At 48.2% G+C, this 16,605-nt stretch overlaps 1 protein-coding gene across 1 annotated transcript; it reads right to left on the bottom strand.

Annotated features, from left to right (window-relative positions):
- Window positions 1-1,777: 1,777 nt before the first annotated feature.
- Window positions 1,778-15,110, bottom strand: LOC143864135 (ran-binding protein 1 homolog b-like). Its single transcript, XM_077374957.1, has 4 exons — window positions 14,885-15,110; window positions 14,377-14,528; window positions 14,136-14,261; window positions 1,778-2,387 (listed from the first exon to the last, which is right to left on the bottom strand). The coding sequence occupies exons 1-4, from the start codon at window positions 15,040-15,042 to the stop codon at window positions 2,137-2,139; spliced, it is 687 nt and encodes a 228-aa protein (XP_077231072.1). The 5' UTR covers window positions 15,043-15,110; the 3' UTR covers window positions 1,778-2,136.
- Window positions 15,111-16,605: the final 1,495 nt, after the last annotated feature.

Below are 16,605 nucleotides of genomic sequence, written 5' to 3'. Positions count from 1 at the left end.
ATCTTGGTCTAATGCTTCGATGGACCTAAGGTGTTATGCCCTAAGAAAACTATTAGTGTGATTCCTTCATTCTTGTTGGTGTGACTCCAACAAATCTATTTTCTACTTTCTATCTTTTCTATGTAAAATCACATCCATCTTTCTTTTCTATTTGTTTCAAGTTTTAATCTTTCCATACTTAGACTTTTCAGGATAAATTCTTCATTTTATTCAATAATTTTATTTAAAACTTTAATTGAAGCAAAATCTGATAAAGTTAGATCTTGTAGTCCTGTATCATTGGAAAATGACCAAAATACCCTTCCCGATATCATTAAAAATGACCAAAATACCCTTATCTCATTGAAAATGAGATGAAGTTGTGTCTGTCATTTTCTATGAGTAAGTGCATTTTATCATTTTCTATGAGATGGAGGTATTTTTGCCATTTTTATGAGTATTTTTGGCATTTTCCATTAGGTATGAGTGTTTTTTTCATTTTCTGGAGATTTTATATGGTGTGGCCGTATGTATGGTCTAGTATTTTTCAAAAAGCACTCCGTAGGATGATCCAAACTGGTCACTCGTTGGGTTTTTCTCATAGATCGGACACAATTAGGATCATCCCATGAAAATGATTTTGGGGGCAGAACCTATTTAAGTTGTGGCCCAACTAGTGAACAGTTTGGATCATCCTGTGGAGTGGGCCGTGCAGTACTTTTTGAAAAATAGTGGACTACTACCGTAGGAATAGGATGATCCAAACCGTCCATTAGACGGACCACCCTCCGATCTTTAGAGGGTTAGGATCAACCTATGGAAATGATATTTGGGGCACAACAACCTATTTATGCTGTGGCTCATCTAATGGACGGTTTGGATCATTACCCTTTTTTTAATGAAATTTGACTATTACTGTTATTTTTCCGAGAAAGGTATTTTGGCAACAGTTTTCCTTGTCAATCCCTCAAAAAAGAGTTCGTGAGTTACATGTCAATGTCAAATGGCTGTGCCTTCAAAGTGCAAGCCCCTGAGTCGCGGACAATCCACAATTCCACATGAACCCGAGTGGTCATGAGAAATAAAGTATTTTTCGTTATTTTCTAGACAAGGGTAATTTATGAGTATTTTTGCCATTTTCCATGATATAAGGGTGTTTATAAATTTTTTTTTAAGATATTGAACATTTTTAACCGCATCTCTTGGAAGTTCCCGTGAGTCTCAAGAGTTCCGGAATAGTTGTGGCAGGTTATTCTTTGTTGCCGACGGGAGTCCCCAAAGTTGGTGAAAATCCCTAGGGTGTGCACCAGTTTTGATTGAAATAATCCAAGCCGCTCATCTGATGTAACATAAGCCGGACCCATCCTCACCACAAAAACATTTTCTACACCAATGTGTGTCCCCCATTAGCTTTTCCCACAAAATTCTATCATAATCAAACAACATTCAGCATCAACTCACAGTAGAGATTTCAGAACCAGAAGGCAACGATTTCAGAACAAAAACAGAACATCCAAACCATTCATTTTATATGATGTGTGGGCGGATTATAGTGGGGCCCACTTCTTCCGTAAATAGGTGTTCCATAGGAAGATCCTAACCCTCCAATCTGAAAAAAGAACTGTTAGGATCATTTTATGGAGAAGATTTGCCGGGTATGGCCTATTTACACTGTGGCTATCAGAATGGTTTGGACCCACTGTACTTTCAGAAAGAAAAAAATACTGGACTTAATGCTCACACATCATATAAAATCTGTATTAATCAGGCAACATTTCCACCATATAATAACCAAAAATTATCAAACAACTCGCCAAAATATTTCTGTTTAAAAAGTAACACCAATGCGCCCGAAAACTGGACAAACTTACAGAGAGGACGACCCCAAAAGCCAACCAAACGAAATAATTCAAGCCCTAACACAACCCAAAATCATTTGCTAAAACAGAACACAGACTCAAGTCTGATGATGAGACAACATTGTGAAATATCATCATCCACCGACTGACTGACTCAGACACCACCTTTCTCAGATCCCTCTATCCAATTCAAAATAAATAAAAATATTTTTTTTCTGGGGGTGTGAAAAGCATACCACTATAACCTTCCCAAAAGTGCTGGAATATAGAAATATGGGGACCAGGGTAAGGAAATTGTTCAGGTTTCTGTTGTAGAAGATGGCTCTGTATCTTTCTTTTCTGCCTCGGGTTTTGCTGGCTCGCTTTCACTTTCCTTTTTATCCTCTTTGGCAGTAACAGGCACCTCTTCCCTGGTTTTTTCATCATCTTTGCTTTCGGTGACACTCAACTTCTCGATAAGAACGGCAGCAGCGGTGGCATCTTCACTTTCCGCTTTCTTCGATTGGGATTGAGCAATCTCTTCAACCATTTCCCTGAAGTTTCTGCCGTCTAAAACAGAAAAATTGAAGCTGATGAGTAAAAGCTTAAAGTAAGTCGCAAACTTCTGATCCTAAACAAAAAATGCTGGGTAGATCATCAATGATATAAATCATGAGGGAAAGCAATTTCAAGTAAAATTCCCAAGAAATTTCAAGCAAAATTCCACCTTTTTGAAGAATATATATAGAGCACTATTACAAATCTGGAGTGAAAGCATATTCCAAAACAGGCAATGATATAAATCATGATGAAAGTCTTTGTTTCCACGGAATGCACTCACTCGACCAATGCTAACAAACTACCTACATCAATCCTAATAGTAACAATGGATTTGCTAGGCAATTTTCGAGAAAAGCCATAGAGCGGCTCACTTTTGCAGGAGAGAACAGACACCACCTCAGATGAATTAACTGAATAAGACACAATGGTGCTAAAAAGTAAGCCTGTGTGGATCCTGCAAAATTGATCCGCGAAATGGCTTTCCGCAAAATTGCCTAGCAAATCTCTAGTAACAAAATACTCAAAAATCAAGTACCCAGTTTCTGTAAACTGGAAGAGAGCTGAGATCGCCAATGATCGCAAGAATTAAAAAATAATGAATAACTGCAGAGAGAACCCAAGAAAATATCCATGTTTTTATGAACAATAAAACCTCCTGTTGGCAATCATATATATAAAGTATGCAAGCAAGCATGAATAAATATTTGATCTTCGTATGTACCTAACTACCTATAAATGTCCGGATGGGTTTTGCTTGCAGAATATGGTTTGTGCTAATGTGATAGCAAGCTGTAACACCAATCATATAATGAGATGTTTGGCATACCATAAAAAGTATTGCAGTATTCTGTAACAAGGATATCTGCGATTCAATCTTTATTTTCAAATATATATATATATATATATATATATATATATATATATATGAGGAAAATGATTGTGAGCTTGAAGCTCATATAGCTTATATGAGCTTGAGGGCCCAAACACATGGGTCCCACATTTTTTGTGGTGATCCAAACCATTCATTTGCAAGGCCCCATCATAGATAGGGTATGTACCAAAAATCAGCTCCATTGGATCATCCTAACCCCTCCAAAAGCCGAGGGCAAAAATGGGCAGATTTGTGGCAAACAGTGTCTGTCTATTTTGCCCTCCACTTTTGGATGGGTTAGGATGATCCTATGGAACTGATTTTTTGTACACACCCTATCTATGTAAGGGCCTTTCAAATGAATGCTTCGGATCATCCTAACAATGTGGGCCCACATGTGTTTGGGCCCTCAAGCTCATATATGCTATATGAGCTTCAAGCTCACAATCATTTTCCTCTATATATATATATATATATATATATATATATATATATATATATATATATATATATATATGAGAAAACATTTCCTACACACTTGTGTAGGTAAGTTACCTACACACTAGCTTAAAATACAGTGGGGGCCCACATTGTTTGGGTGATCCAAACCATTCATTTGAATGGTCCTCACAGAGATAGGGTGTCCACAAAAAATCAGATCCATAGGATCATCCCAACCCTACGATTTGTGGAGGTAAAATGGACGTGTATAAACCGTCACAAATTAGTTCATTTTTTGCCTCCATAGTTTGAATGGACACCCTATCTATGTGAGGACTGATGGGGTCCAAAATCTGCAACCAATTGGCTGTTGACACGTGGCCCTCACAGGGACCACTGCAAAGCCAACACTTGTCCCTGCTAGGTATGACACCTGGACCAATCGGGGACTTCCACCTGCCCCTCCTAGGTATGAAACCTGGTCCATACAGGGGCTACCACCTGTCCTGGACAGGTAGCTCAGGATCACTATAAATAGCCTTCACTTGTGCTAAGGTAAGGGATTTGAGATCAAAACCCTAAGCTTTTTGCTCTGACATTGCTCTGCACTCCTGCTCATACTGACTTGAGTGTCGAAGCGCCCGTCCGGAGCACCACTCCGGGTTGGTCTTCTGACCCTTTGTATCCTTGTCTGTGCCCTTGTGCAGCACAGGACTCCATTAGCCCTTCAGCTGTGGCTTGCCAGATCAGCCCTTCCGGCCCTACCATAACCTGTTACCAATTTTAGACCTAACAGATTTGGCGCCATCCGTGGGACCCCGCAACAAAAAGCTGTTCGGAACCTCACTCAAGCAATGGTAGGGAAGACCGGAAAGCATGTGCCAACCTCCCGGACGACCCGGGCTACGGCCCCCCGCGAAGGAAGAAGCGAGCGACTGGCCTCGCAGATAGAGGTCCGGGCGGTAGGGGAGCGAAGTCCGACTCGTTCGGACCGCTCAGACCCTACCCCGACCCCAAGGGAGATGCGGGCCCTTTTCCAAGAAATGACCGCTGTGATTGCGCAGTTCAGGAATCCGGTCCCCGCACTCCAGCAGCACCCAGTCGAGGCTTCTCAGCCCACCCAGAGGAGGGGAAGCTCCCGCAGAGAGCACACGCCCCTGCCCCGGGATCAGACTCGTCACTCCACAAGACGAGATCACCTCTCCCGGGACAAGCATGTGCGCCCCGAGCCTCGCCTACATCACCGGTCACGATCTCTTTCCGTACAAAAGCATGGTAGCAGGAGAGACCCCACGTACGGAGAAGGATCGCGGCACCGGCGAGGGAGTCCGGCCAGTCAGTCCGGCTCTGCTATGAGCCCACCGGCAAGAAGGGAGAGGCCCGTCCACCAGGCAGAGAAGAGAGACGACCCGATGTTACTAAGGATCCAGCAGATCGACCACCGGATCGAAGAGCTCGCCAGAGAGCAGGGCCGGCCTGCCTCCCGGATCTTCACAAGCGCTCCCCCATTTTCGGACAGAGTGCTCAGCGCGGCAGCCCCCGCGGGCTGGAAGATGCCGCAGATTTCGCAGTATGACGGGACCACCGACCCCGTGGACCACTTGGAGACTTTCAGGACTACAATGCTCCTCCACGGGGCGTCGGATGGATTCCTTTGCCGGGCATTCCCCACCACATTGACTGGAGCCGCGAGGGACTGGTACTCGCGGCTCAAACCCAGGTCCGTGGACAATTTCGATGACTTTGGGGACGACCTGGCCCGTCACTTTATGAGCAGCAGAAGACCCAGGAAGACGACAGCTTCGCTGATGGCCCTCAGGCAGGGAGATGATGAGGCCTTGAAAGTGTTCGTTGGTCGCTTTAATAGGGAAGCCCTTCAGGTTCCCAACCTGGATCCCTCCGCGGCCACGAATGCCCTTCTGGCCGGCGCCCGATCAACTGACTTCAGACGAGCAGTGGCCCGGCGCAATCCGCAGTCCCTCACAGACCTGATGGCCGGGGCGGAGGAGTACATCTCGGTGGAGGAAACTCTCGCCGCCCTGGACTCTGCTAGCAAGAGAAGGCCTGAGAAGAAGAACCCTACCAAGCAGCGTAGGGATGATAAATCTCAGAAGAAGGAGAGAAGCCCTTCCCGAAAGGGGAGAAGCCCCCACCCGAGAGAGCATTACACGCGGCTGACCGCGTCCAGAGCACATATCCTGGCAGCCATTCGGGGAGATGATTTCATCCGGTGGCCGGAGAGGCAAACCTCGACGGGGAAAAGAGACATGTCCCAGTACTGCAGGTTCCACAAGGACCACGGCCATGACACCAACGCGTGCATTCATTTGAAGGAGGAGATCGAGCAGCTGATCAGCAGAGGGTACCTCGGAAGGTACTTAAAAAATAATGACAACAGAAGAGAGCGCAAGGACAAGCCGAGGAACAGAGGCAGAAGCCCCCGGGGCGCTCAACCTCTGGGCGACCGCATCCAAGCTCCTGCCCCGGCCAGCCCCCCTCCTCAGGTACCTCAACCTCAACCTCATGGTGTTATTGGTACCATTTCAGGAGGGCCGACCGCAGGAGGAACCTCTTCATCAGCCCGCAGGACTTATGCCCGGCAGGTCAACGCCGTCCATACCTGCAGCAAGAAGGCCAGGCTAGAGAACGAGATATCCTTTTTAGATGCAGATCTCGACGGCCTGATCCTCCCGCATGATGATGCCCTGGTCATCACCATGCTGGTGGCGAACTGGGAAATGAAGATCTTGGTCGACAACGGAAGCTCCGCCGACATCCTCTATTATCACGCCTTCGAGCAGATGCTGATCGGAACTGACCGTCTGAAGCCGGCCAACTCTGATCTGTTCGGGTTCTCCGGAGAAGTTGTCAAAGTTGAAGGGCAGATCGAGCTTTCAGTTCTTATCGGGGAGCCGCCCTGCCAGTCCTTCGCCATGGTGAACTTCTTGGTGGTAAGGGCCAAGTCGGCCTACAATGCTATCCTGGGACGCCCCGGCCAGAATCTCCTCCGAGCTGTTCCCTCCGCCTATCATCAGAAGATGAAGTTCACTACACCAGGAGGTATAGGGGAAATCAGAGGGGATCAGCCCCAGTCGAGGCAGTGCTATGCAGCGGCACTGAGAGGGAAGAATGCGTCCGAGTCTCTGCCAATCGAGCTGTTTGATCTAAGGGATGAAGCCCAGATCATAGTAAACGAACCGGCCGAGGACCTTATATCTATCCCTTTGTACAGCGATGACGACCAGAGGGTTGTCCAGATCGGCTCTGCCCTGTCAGAGGCCGCGCAGCAGGATCTTGCTCAGTTCCTCAGAGCCAATGCAGATGTCTTTGCCTGGGCTCCTTCAGACATGCCCGGCATTGACCCTGCAATTAGCACCCATGAGCTCGGGGTTGATCAGACCTGCAAGCCCGTAAAACAGAAGAGGAGGCACTTTGCACCGGAGAGGCGAAGGGCCATCAGAGAAGAGGTAGAAAGGCTTCTGAAGGCCGACTTCATCCGCGAGATCCAGTACCCGGACTGGCTCGTGAATGTGGTGATGGTGAAGAAGTCTAATGGGAAGTGGAGGACCTGCATAGATTTTACAGACCTGAATAAGGCCTGCCCGAAGGACAGTTACCCGCTCCCAAAGATCGATCAGCTCATCGACGCTACTGCAGGTCACGAGCTGCTAAGTTTCATGGACGCCTTCTCAGGATATAATCAGATCAGAATGCATGAGTCTGACATTCTGAAGACATCCTTTGTAACCGATCAGGGGACTTATTGCTATCGGGTTATGCCTTTTGGACTGAAGAACGCAGGGGCCACCTACCAGCGGCTCGTCAAGAGGCTGTTCAAAGAGCAGATCGGCCGTAGTATGAAAGTATATGTGGACGATATGCTGGTCAAGAGCAGAGCTGCGTGCAATCATGTTGCCGACCTCAAAGAAGCGTTTCAAGTCTTGAGGGAGCACAACATGAAGCTCAATCCGACCAAGTGTACGTTCGGCGTCGGAGCAGGCAAGTTTCTGGGCTTCATGGTGAGCCAGAGAGGGATAGAGGCAAATCCTGAGAAAATCAAGGCGGTGATGGAGCTGACTCCGCCCAGAACTATCAGAGAAGTACAGCGACTGACCGGGTTAGTGGCTGCTCTTGGGCGGTTCATCTCTAAGTCCGCGGAAAGATGCCTTCCGTTCTTCAACGCAGTCAAAGGTATAAAAACCGCGCCCTGGACTTCGGAGTGTCAAGCGGCATTTGAAGAGCTGAAGCAGTACTTGTCCTCTCCGCCGTTGCTGTCCAAGCCAGAGCCAGGAGAAGAGCTGATTCTGTATCTCTCAGCGGGACCTTTGGCAGTTGCAGCAGTACTGATCAGAGAGGAGTACCACCAGCAAAAGCCGATCTGCTATGTCAGCAAGGTCCTCCATGATGCAGAGACCAGATATCAGCGAGTCGAGAAGTTCGTATACGCCCTCGTTATGGCGGCCAGAAAGTTAAGGCCGTATTTCCAGGCGCATACGATCAAGGTCTTGACGGGACAGCCCCTCAGGCAGATCCTCCACCGGCCAGATACTTCAGGCCGACTTGTGAAGTGGGCCGTGGAGCTCAGCGAGTTTGACATCAAATATCTGCCCAGGCCAGCGATCAAAGCTCAGGTTCTTGCAGACTTCATAGCTGAATGTACAATGCCAGATTCAAACCTCGGGTCGGAAGCAGCGCCTCCTTTAGAAGCAGAACCGGTTATACCCGAGCAGCAGATCGAAGCCGAAGCGGTTCCGCTTCCCGGGCTTGAGAGTGCAGCTCCACCGACCAACCCGCTTCCGTGTTCTGAAGAGCCGCTCTGGGAGGTATATGTCGACGGATCTTCAAACAAAAGTGGCAGCGGTGCCGGACTAGTTCTCACAGGACCAGAGGACTTTGTCCTGAATTATGCCCTGAGGTTTGGTTTCCGTGCGTCAAACAATGAGGCAGAGTACGAAGCGCTCATCGCCAGGATGAACCTCGCCATTCAGGCCGGCGTTCAGAGACTGAAGGCGTACTGCGATTCACAGTTAGTTGTATGCCAGATCCAAGGAGTATATGAGGCCCGTGAAGAGCGAATGATCAAGTATCTGCAAAGGGTGCGTAGCCTGGCCAGTAAGTTCGGAAGTTTTGAGGTCATCAGAGTCCCCCAGACTGAAAATGCAAAGGCTGATGTGCTCTCAAAGCTAGCGGCATCGGGCTACACCGCTCTCAGAGAAATTCGTATGGAGTTCCTAAAAACCTCCAGTATTGATGGCCAGCCCGTCGTAGTAATGCAGATCGACGATGAGCCGTGCTGGATGGATGAGATCATCAGATATCTGCGCAGCGGAGAGCTCCCCGGAGAGAAAAAAGAGGCCCGTAAAGTCGTACAGCGGGCAGCAAGGTTTTCACTTGACGGCGAAGCTCTGTACAAGAGATCTTACACCCTCCCATACTTGAAGTGTCTCCGGCCAACTGATGCCCTGTATGCCCTGCGAGAGACCCATGAAGGGATTTGTGAAGAGCATCTTGGGGGCAAGACCCTCGCCATCAAAGTCCTTCTAAGAGGCCTGTACTGGCCTACACTAAGACAAGATGCTCTGAGCCTTGTGAAGAAGTGTCAGAAGTGTCAGAAATTCTCCCCAGCCGTTCACCAGCCTGCCGTGCCAATGGCCTTGATCATCAGCCCTCTCCCTTTTGCTGTCTGGGGAATGGACATTTTAGGTCCTTTTCCGCCGGCCTCCGGAGGCCGCGAGTTCGTCGTTGTCGCCATCGACTACTTTACTAAGTGGGTAGAAGCTGAACCTCTGGCTAAGATCACCGAGCAGAGCGTCCAGAACTTTTTCTGGAAATCAGTGGTGTGCAGATTCGGGATACCCCGGGTCCTCATAACAGACAATGGCAAGCAGTTCGACTCAAGGAACTTCCGAAAGTTTTGTTCAGATCTGAAGATTGAGCAAAGGTTCACTTCCGTGGCACATCCTCAGACAAATGGACAGACCGAAGTGACGAACAAGACTCTGCTGCAAGGGATAAAGAAAAGACTGGATGATAAGGCCGGACGCTGGGCTGACGAGCTGTACCATGTGCTCTGGGCGTATCGGACCACCCCACGCACTGCAACGGGTGAGTCGCCTTTCAATCTCTCCTTCGGAACAGAGGCTGTGATTCCGGTTGACATCGGCATTCCCTCCCCAAGAATTGTTGACTTCAATGAACAGCTCAATGGGGACGGGCTCCGTGTCAACCTCGACTTGCTTGAGAAAGTCCGTGAGGAGTCACAGATCAGAGCCGCAGCATATAAGCAGAAGGTGTCAAGATACCATGATGCGAAGATCCGGCCAAGGGAGTTCCGCACAGGCGACCTAGTTTTGAGGAAAGCGGTCGTCTCCAAGCCAAGAAGGGTGGGCAAACTCTCTCCGACTTGGGAAGGGCCGTACCAAGTCAAAGAGGTCATCCGTCCAGGAAGCTACCGGCTAGAGACACTTGACGAGCAGCTGCTGCCGCACGCCTGGAATTCCAGAAATCTCCGAATATATTATCAATAGTTTTTTCTCTTGCCTTTGAAGGCCTGTAAAGAATCTCTGTAATTAAATTTCAAAGAGAAATAAAGTGGAGTTGTCACCAAACAGTGTCCCTCACTTTTGAGTCACTAATATATGCCAGCTCCTCCAATCAAAGACTCTAAGTGTTTGCAGACTTAGCTCTCAGCCTAAGTGTTTGCAGACTTAGAGAGCGGCAGTGGTGCACTCCGGCGCGTCCAATTTGGTGTGGAGATCAGTTCCAACCCTGGACCCGCCCTAGTGGAAAACCACCTCAAAGACTCTAAGTGTTTGCAGACTTAGCTCTCAGCCTAAGTGTTTGCAGACTTAGAGAGCGGCAGTGGTGCACTCCGGCGCGTCCAATTTGGTGTGGAGATCAGTTCCAACCCTGGACCCGCCCTAGTGGAAAACCACCTCAAAGACTCTAAGTGTTTGCAGACTTAGCTCTCAGCCTAAGTGTTTGCAGACTTAGAGAGCGGCAGTGGTGCACTCCGGCGCGTCCAATTTGGTGTGGAGATCAGTTCCAACCGTGGACCCGCCCTAGTGGAAAACCACCTCAAAGACTCTAAGTGTTTGCAGACTTAGCTCTCAGCCTAAGTGTTTGCAGACTTAGAGAGCGGCAGTGGTGCACTCCGGCGCGTCCAATTTGGTGTGGAGATCAGTTCCAACCGTGGACCCGCCCTAGTGGAAAACCACCTCAAAGACTCTAAGTGTTTGCAGACTTAGCTCTCAGCCTAAGTGTTTGCAGACTTAGAGAGCGGCAGTGGTGCACTCCGGCGCGTCCAATTTGGTGTGGAGATCAGTTCCAACTGTGGACCCGCCCTAGTGGAAAACCACCTCAAAGACTCTAAGTGTTTGCAGACTTAGCTCTCAGCCTAAGTGTTTGCAGACTTAGAGAGCGGCAGTGGTGCACTCCGACGCGTCCAATTTGGTGTGGAGATCAGTTCCAACCATGGACCCGCCCTAGTGGAAAACCACCTCAAAGACCTGCCCGACCTGGCCGTCCACAGCCTAAGCCGGACAGGATATGGCGCAATCGCTAGACGCCAAACGACCTGCCCGGCCTGGCCGTCCACGGCCTAAGCCGGACAGGATATGGCGCAATCGCTAGACGCCAAAAGACCTGCCCGGCCTGGCCGTCCACAGCCTAAGCCGGACAGGATATGGCGCAATCGCTAGACGCCAAAAGACATGCCCGGCCTGGCCGTCCACAGCCTAAGCCGGACAGGATATGGCGCAATCGCTACACGACAAAAGACCTGCCCGGCCTGGCCGTCCACAGCCTAAGCCGGACAGGATATGGCGCAATCGCTAGACGCCAAAAGACATGCCCGGCCTGGCCGTCCACAGTCTAAGCCGGACAGGATATGGCGCAATCGCTACACGACAAAAGACCTGCCCGGCCTGGCCGTCCACAGCCTTAGCTCTCAGCCTAAGTGTTTGCAGACTTAGAGAACGGCAGTGGTGCACTCCGGCGCGTCCAATTTGATGTGGATATCAGTTCCAACCATGGACCCGCCCTAGTGGAAAACCACCTCAGGTGTTTGCAGACTTAGAGGGCAGAAGTGGTTCACTCCGGCTCGTCCTAATTGGCTTACAGACCAGTTCGGCCAATGACATCCGGACAACCACTCCGGCTCGGCAGAAAGACAAGGAAGCAGCACAGAAGTCATAAATACAAAAAGCAAGGCAGCCGTACAGACAGTTGGACAAAATTGAATTTGTATTCATATTACAAAAGTGCCCTTTTCGCCGAGCTGGCTTACAAAGAATGAGCCTCATGGGCCATTACAAAAAGTACACAACCAAAAAAAAAGATAGGAGCAAGAGGGCTGCCACTCAGGCCTCCTCGTCGACCACCTCCTCGGTGACTGCCTCTGAAGTAGGGACTGCAACCTGGCCGGCCTCAGTGGTTGGGGCGGTGACCTCGGAAGCCAGAATGACTTCCTGTTCCCCCTCGATGGGTTGGGAGGAGTCCGGTTCGTCCTCCTCCTCCTCCGGAGGTGCATACGGGACGGCCAGTCCGTCCAGGAAAATGTCGGGGTAAGTCTTCTTCACCTGATCGGAGCAGAGAAGGAACCCCGCCTTATAGGCCTGGAGGCCCAGGTTCAAGAATTGTGTGTCCTTCCTCTTCTCAGTTTCCTTCACGGCCGCCTTGATAGCCGCCTTCTCCCTCTGACCGACTCTCTCCTTCGCAACTAGGAGATCCTGCACAGCCTGGTTTTTTACCCTCTGCAGCTCGTCCTTCAAGCTGTTGAATTCGGCCTCTTTGATCTGAACGGCTTCTACAAGCCTGTCCTTCTCCTTCTGGAGCTGGCTCTTCTCGGACTCTATCTGTGTGAGCGTCTCAGAGAAGAGATAACGCTTCTTGGCCATGTCCCTTGAGTACACCTGGAGTTGATAGAGGGCGGAGGTGATTGCCGCTTCGCAGGTCTCCGGCGCCTCATTCTCGACGTCCCGTCGGTCGCGTGGGAGGACGCCCTGGTACACCACTTCCGCGGCCACCCGGCTATCCCCCAGGCCGGTGTCTGTTTTCTGCACCGCCCAGTTCGGGCGGAAGACGTTGTCGCCTCTCGCCGCCGTGGCGGCAGGGATGCCCAGAACCGGCCTGCTGTGTTGGGGCTCTGTCACCCCTGCAGACCCGGAGCTCTGTCCGGTGAGATTTGCCCGGCTCGACTTGACGGAAAGCTTATGCGTCGCCCGGCTGCTTTTAAGAGGCTCGGCCAGTGCGGCCATTGCCGGAGTTGACTCCGGCACCTTTCTTTTCTTGCCCTTGGATTGGGGCTGCTCCTGCGTTGGGGACGCTTGGGAGGTCTGCCTGATCTTGTCCAGCATGGGCATCTGCTTCACCATTTCTGAACGTGAGAACAGAACACAGTTAGAACTATATAAAAAAAAAAGGAGGTACAGTTCAAAAAGGACCATTCAAATGAATAGTTTGGATCACCCAAACAATGTGGGCACCCACTGTATTTTAAGCTAGTGTGTAGATAACTTATCTACACTTGTGTGTAGAAACTGTTTTCTCATATATATATTCTAAGTGTCGGCTAAATCATAGGTTAACTTTAAGCACCACCTCTATCCAGAACTTACATGGAAACAATATTTAAAATATTTTCACTTGCTGAGGAGGCCTTGCACCCACCGGTTAGAGTGATTGAAAGCACGTATGGCTCCGCTCCTAGTCATTGGGGTGACACTCTAGAGGGATATTATGTGACAAAGGGAAAAGTTTAATGAAGGGGCTAGATTTAAAGTATATACGGAAGATCGGATAAGATTCTAGCTTGACAAGTGGTGCGGCCAACTTTCTTTGAAGGAATTTTTCCAGATTTGCTTGTAGTGGCAGAGAACAAGGATTCTCTAGTGAGCGAATGCTTTGAACGGAGAGGGAGAGAGTCTTTTTACCATGCAAAGAGGCTGGGGGGGGGGGAGGGGGAGGGGGGGGGGGGTTTTGGAAGACGAACTTTAGAAGGGACTCTTTTTTATAAAGAGCTACCTTCAGTGGCGAGGTTCATAGAGATGCTAGAAGGGTGTTACATCAAGAGGACAAACGAAGACAAAAGGGTTTGGATCTAGAATTCTTGACATTTATTTTAACTTTTCCACAAGGCCTTTTACTTTTCATTAGTTGTAGTTTACTCCAAGAATTGAAGACATGGAGGAATGGATTCATCACCTCTTATGAGCATTTCTTCTTAATTTCAGTTCTATATCCTTTTTAATTATTGAAAATCTGAGATATTTGGGGCTATCATCTCCACAGCACATAAAGTAGATCCAATACAGTATATATCAGTAGCAATCAGAAGATTAATGAAGGAAAAGAAGAGTGACAGCAACAAGATATGACATTCGGAAATGATCTGATCTGATGATAACAACAGCAGAGGCGAGAAGTGGCCAAAAAAATATACTTACTCTCCACTGATCCAAAACGAATACAGAAAAGCTCCTCCTTCAATTCCCCATCAGAGAAATCAGAAGCGTGCCACACACACGACTTATCATTCCCTGCGTGTTCCTGCATCGAGGTCGATGAAAGAACTGCAAAAAAAGAAAAAAAAAACATGGAAAGAAAGAAACAGGTCTAAATCCCATCGCACAGATCTGAAAGAAATCAAAAGAAAAAAATCAAAATTAAAGAAATGAGATATCAGACCGTAATGGTTGGCGCAGATCTTGAGTGTCTTAGACTGGCGCATAACCAACCTAACCTTCTTTGTTTCTTTATGCTTGAGAAGCTTCACCGTTCCAACACCACGCTCTTTCCATTGATTCCCGTCCTTATCAAATCGATAGAGTTTCGATTTCCTACATATACATAGATCGATCAGAGAAAGGCAGGAAATGGAAGAAAATAAAAGGAATAAAAACCCTACGATGTCGTAAAACCCTAAAAATGCGTACAGATCAGAGAAAGGGAGGAAAATAAAAGGAACTGAAACCCTAAGATTTTGTAAAACCCTAAAAATGCGTACAGATCAGAGAAAGGGAGGAAAATAAAAGGACTTGAAACCTTAAGATATTGTAAAACCCTAAAGATGCGTACAGATCAGAGAAAGGGGGGGGAAATAAAAGGAAATGAAAACCTAAGATGTTGTATAACCCTAAAAATGTGTACAGAAATAGAAACCCTAAGATGTTGTAAAACCCTAAAAAAAGCGTACAGATCGATAAGAGCATCTTCTTCTTCCTCTCCGGTAGTGACGGCAACTTCTTCTAGTTTGACGATGGGAGCGATCTGAGCTCCGGTGTCCTCATCGTCGCCGGCGGTGGGTTCCGATGACTCTTCCTCGTCCCTCCGCTCGGGATCCTTGCTGGCCATGGAGAGAGAGAGAGAGAGAGTAGAAATGAGTGACACGGATGAGCAAATAAAAGAGTAGGTTTTATGGGGGTAAGAGACAGTAGGGTTTTCATTTTATAGATGAGTGTACGTGTGTCTGTGTGCAGAGCAACATATTTACGGGAAACTCCCTGCCGCCCAAGTGAATTGACGAAAGGTACCACTATTTTTAAGGTGACTATAATACCCTTTCGAATTGGAAGAATATTTGCTCAATTTGGTTACTTATTTTTTAGAAAAATATGGGGGAATGGTCTTCTCCGAATTTGCCGAAAGTTGTTTGGTGGCCATTTTAGCAATTTTGGGGTCTCTGACCACCGGGGTTGTCGGGAGCCAGTCGGGTGATGTGGCGCCCTCCAAATTCGCTCCCCAAATTTTACCAAACCATAGAAATTTGAGGAGAAAATCTCGAGGAGATAGAATTGAGAAGACGTTTGAGAGATCTCCCACAAATCTTAAGCAACCAAACAACTTTCCCTACATCCTCTCCGAATCTCCCCGTTGACTGATCTTCTTTGATCTCCTTTTTATCTCCCGTTCACTTCTTCTTCTCCTAATCTCCCACCCATCCACAAGCAACCAAACAGAGCAAAAGGGAAGGGAGGGGCTTTTTTCTACTCGGGTCTGTTGGATCCGGTTGAGGCCTAGCCTTGACTCAACCCAACACGAGCATGGGGTTGAGGATTGTCTACGCTAACCCAAGTGGTCTCTAAATCTCTCAACCCTAGCCCAACCCATCTAACTTTCTTTTTCCCAAATTGGGTTGGGTTTGGTAGAGGTTGTTAACATATGGCCAAATAGAAAATTATAAAAAAAAGAAGAAGAAGGGAAATGATATTTCCCCCCCTAGACGTAGGGTTCCAACTCGGGTCGGGTTGGTCGGGTTGAGGCCAACCCGACCCAACCCGAGGAACCCATTTTTCCAATCCAACCCGATTTCCAACCCGGCTGGGCTCAACCCAATTTGCAATTCATGCACATGTTTTTTCTGGGCCCCACTGTTTTTTTTTTTGCTCACATTCCTACACAGGCATCCACCATATAAAAACTCTGTGCAATTGAACTGAAGGATAAATTTATGTTGAAATTTAAGCACATTTCTAGCTTCAATGGGAAATGTGTTCAGTTTAAATCGGATTTTAAGCACATATCAGAATTGGAAATCGGGTTTCGGGTCGGGTCGGGTTGCTCGACACCCCAACCCGATTTCCAATTCGGGTTGGGTTAGACCCCTACCTAGACGGATAAAATCCCCCCCTTTTAACAATTTATGTGAGAATGGTTCAGTGCTTGAGGATAAATTCACCCCTTTAACGTTTTTCTTTGCCTTTAAAACTCAACGAATAATGTTGCGCGGGAGAGGGGGGGGGGGGGTTTATCCGTTAGGGGGATATCATTTCGCAAAAAAAGACATAGCCCTGGGAAATTGCCATAAATTTAGAGGATAGAGATGGGGTTCAAGTTGGGTCGGGTCGCCCAAGGCCTAAACCCGAACACCACCCTGACCAAATTGGGTTGGGTTGAGTCTGGTTTGGTTCGGGTCAA

Source organism: Tasmannia lanceolata, unplaced genomic scaffold (assembly GCF_043159265.1).
Source record: "Tasmannia lanceolata isolate RefF3 unplaced genomic scaffold, GAP_Taslan_0.1 ptg000048l, whole genome shotgun sequence".
In the NCBI taxonomy this organism is placed as follows: Eukaryota; Viridiplantae; Streptophyta; class Magnoliopsida; order Canellales; family Winteraceae; genus Tasmannia; species Tasmannia lanceolata.
The sequence above is the reverse complement of the archived record's forward strand: the minus strand, read 5'-3'. Positions and strand labels throughout refer to the sequence as shown.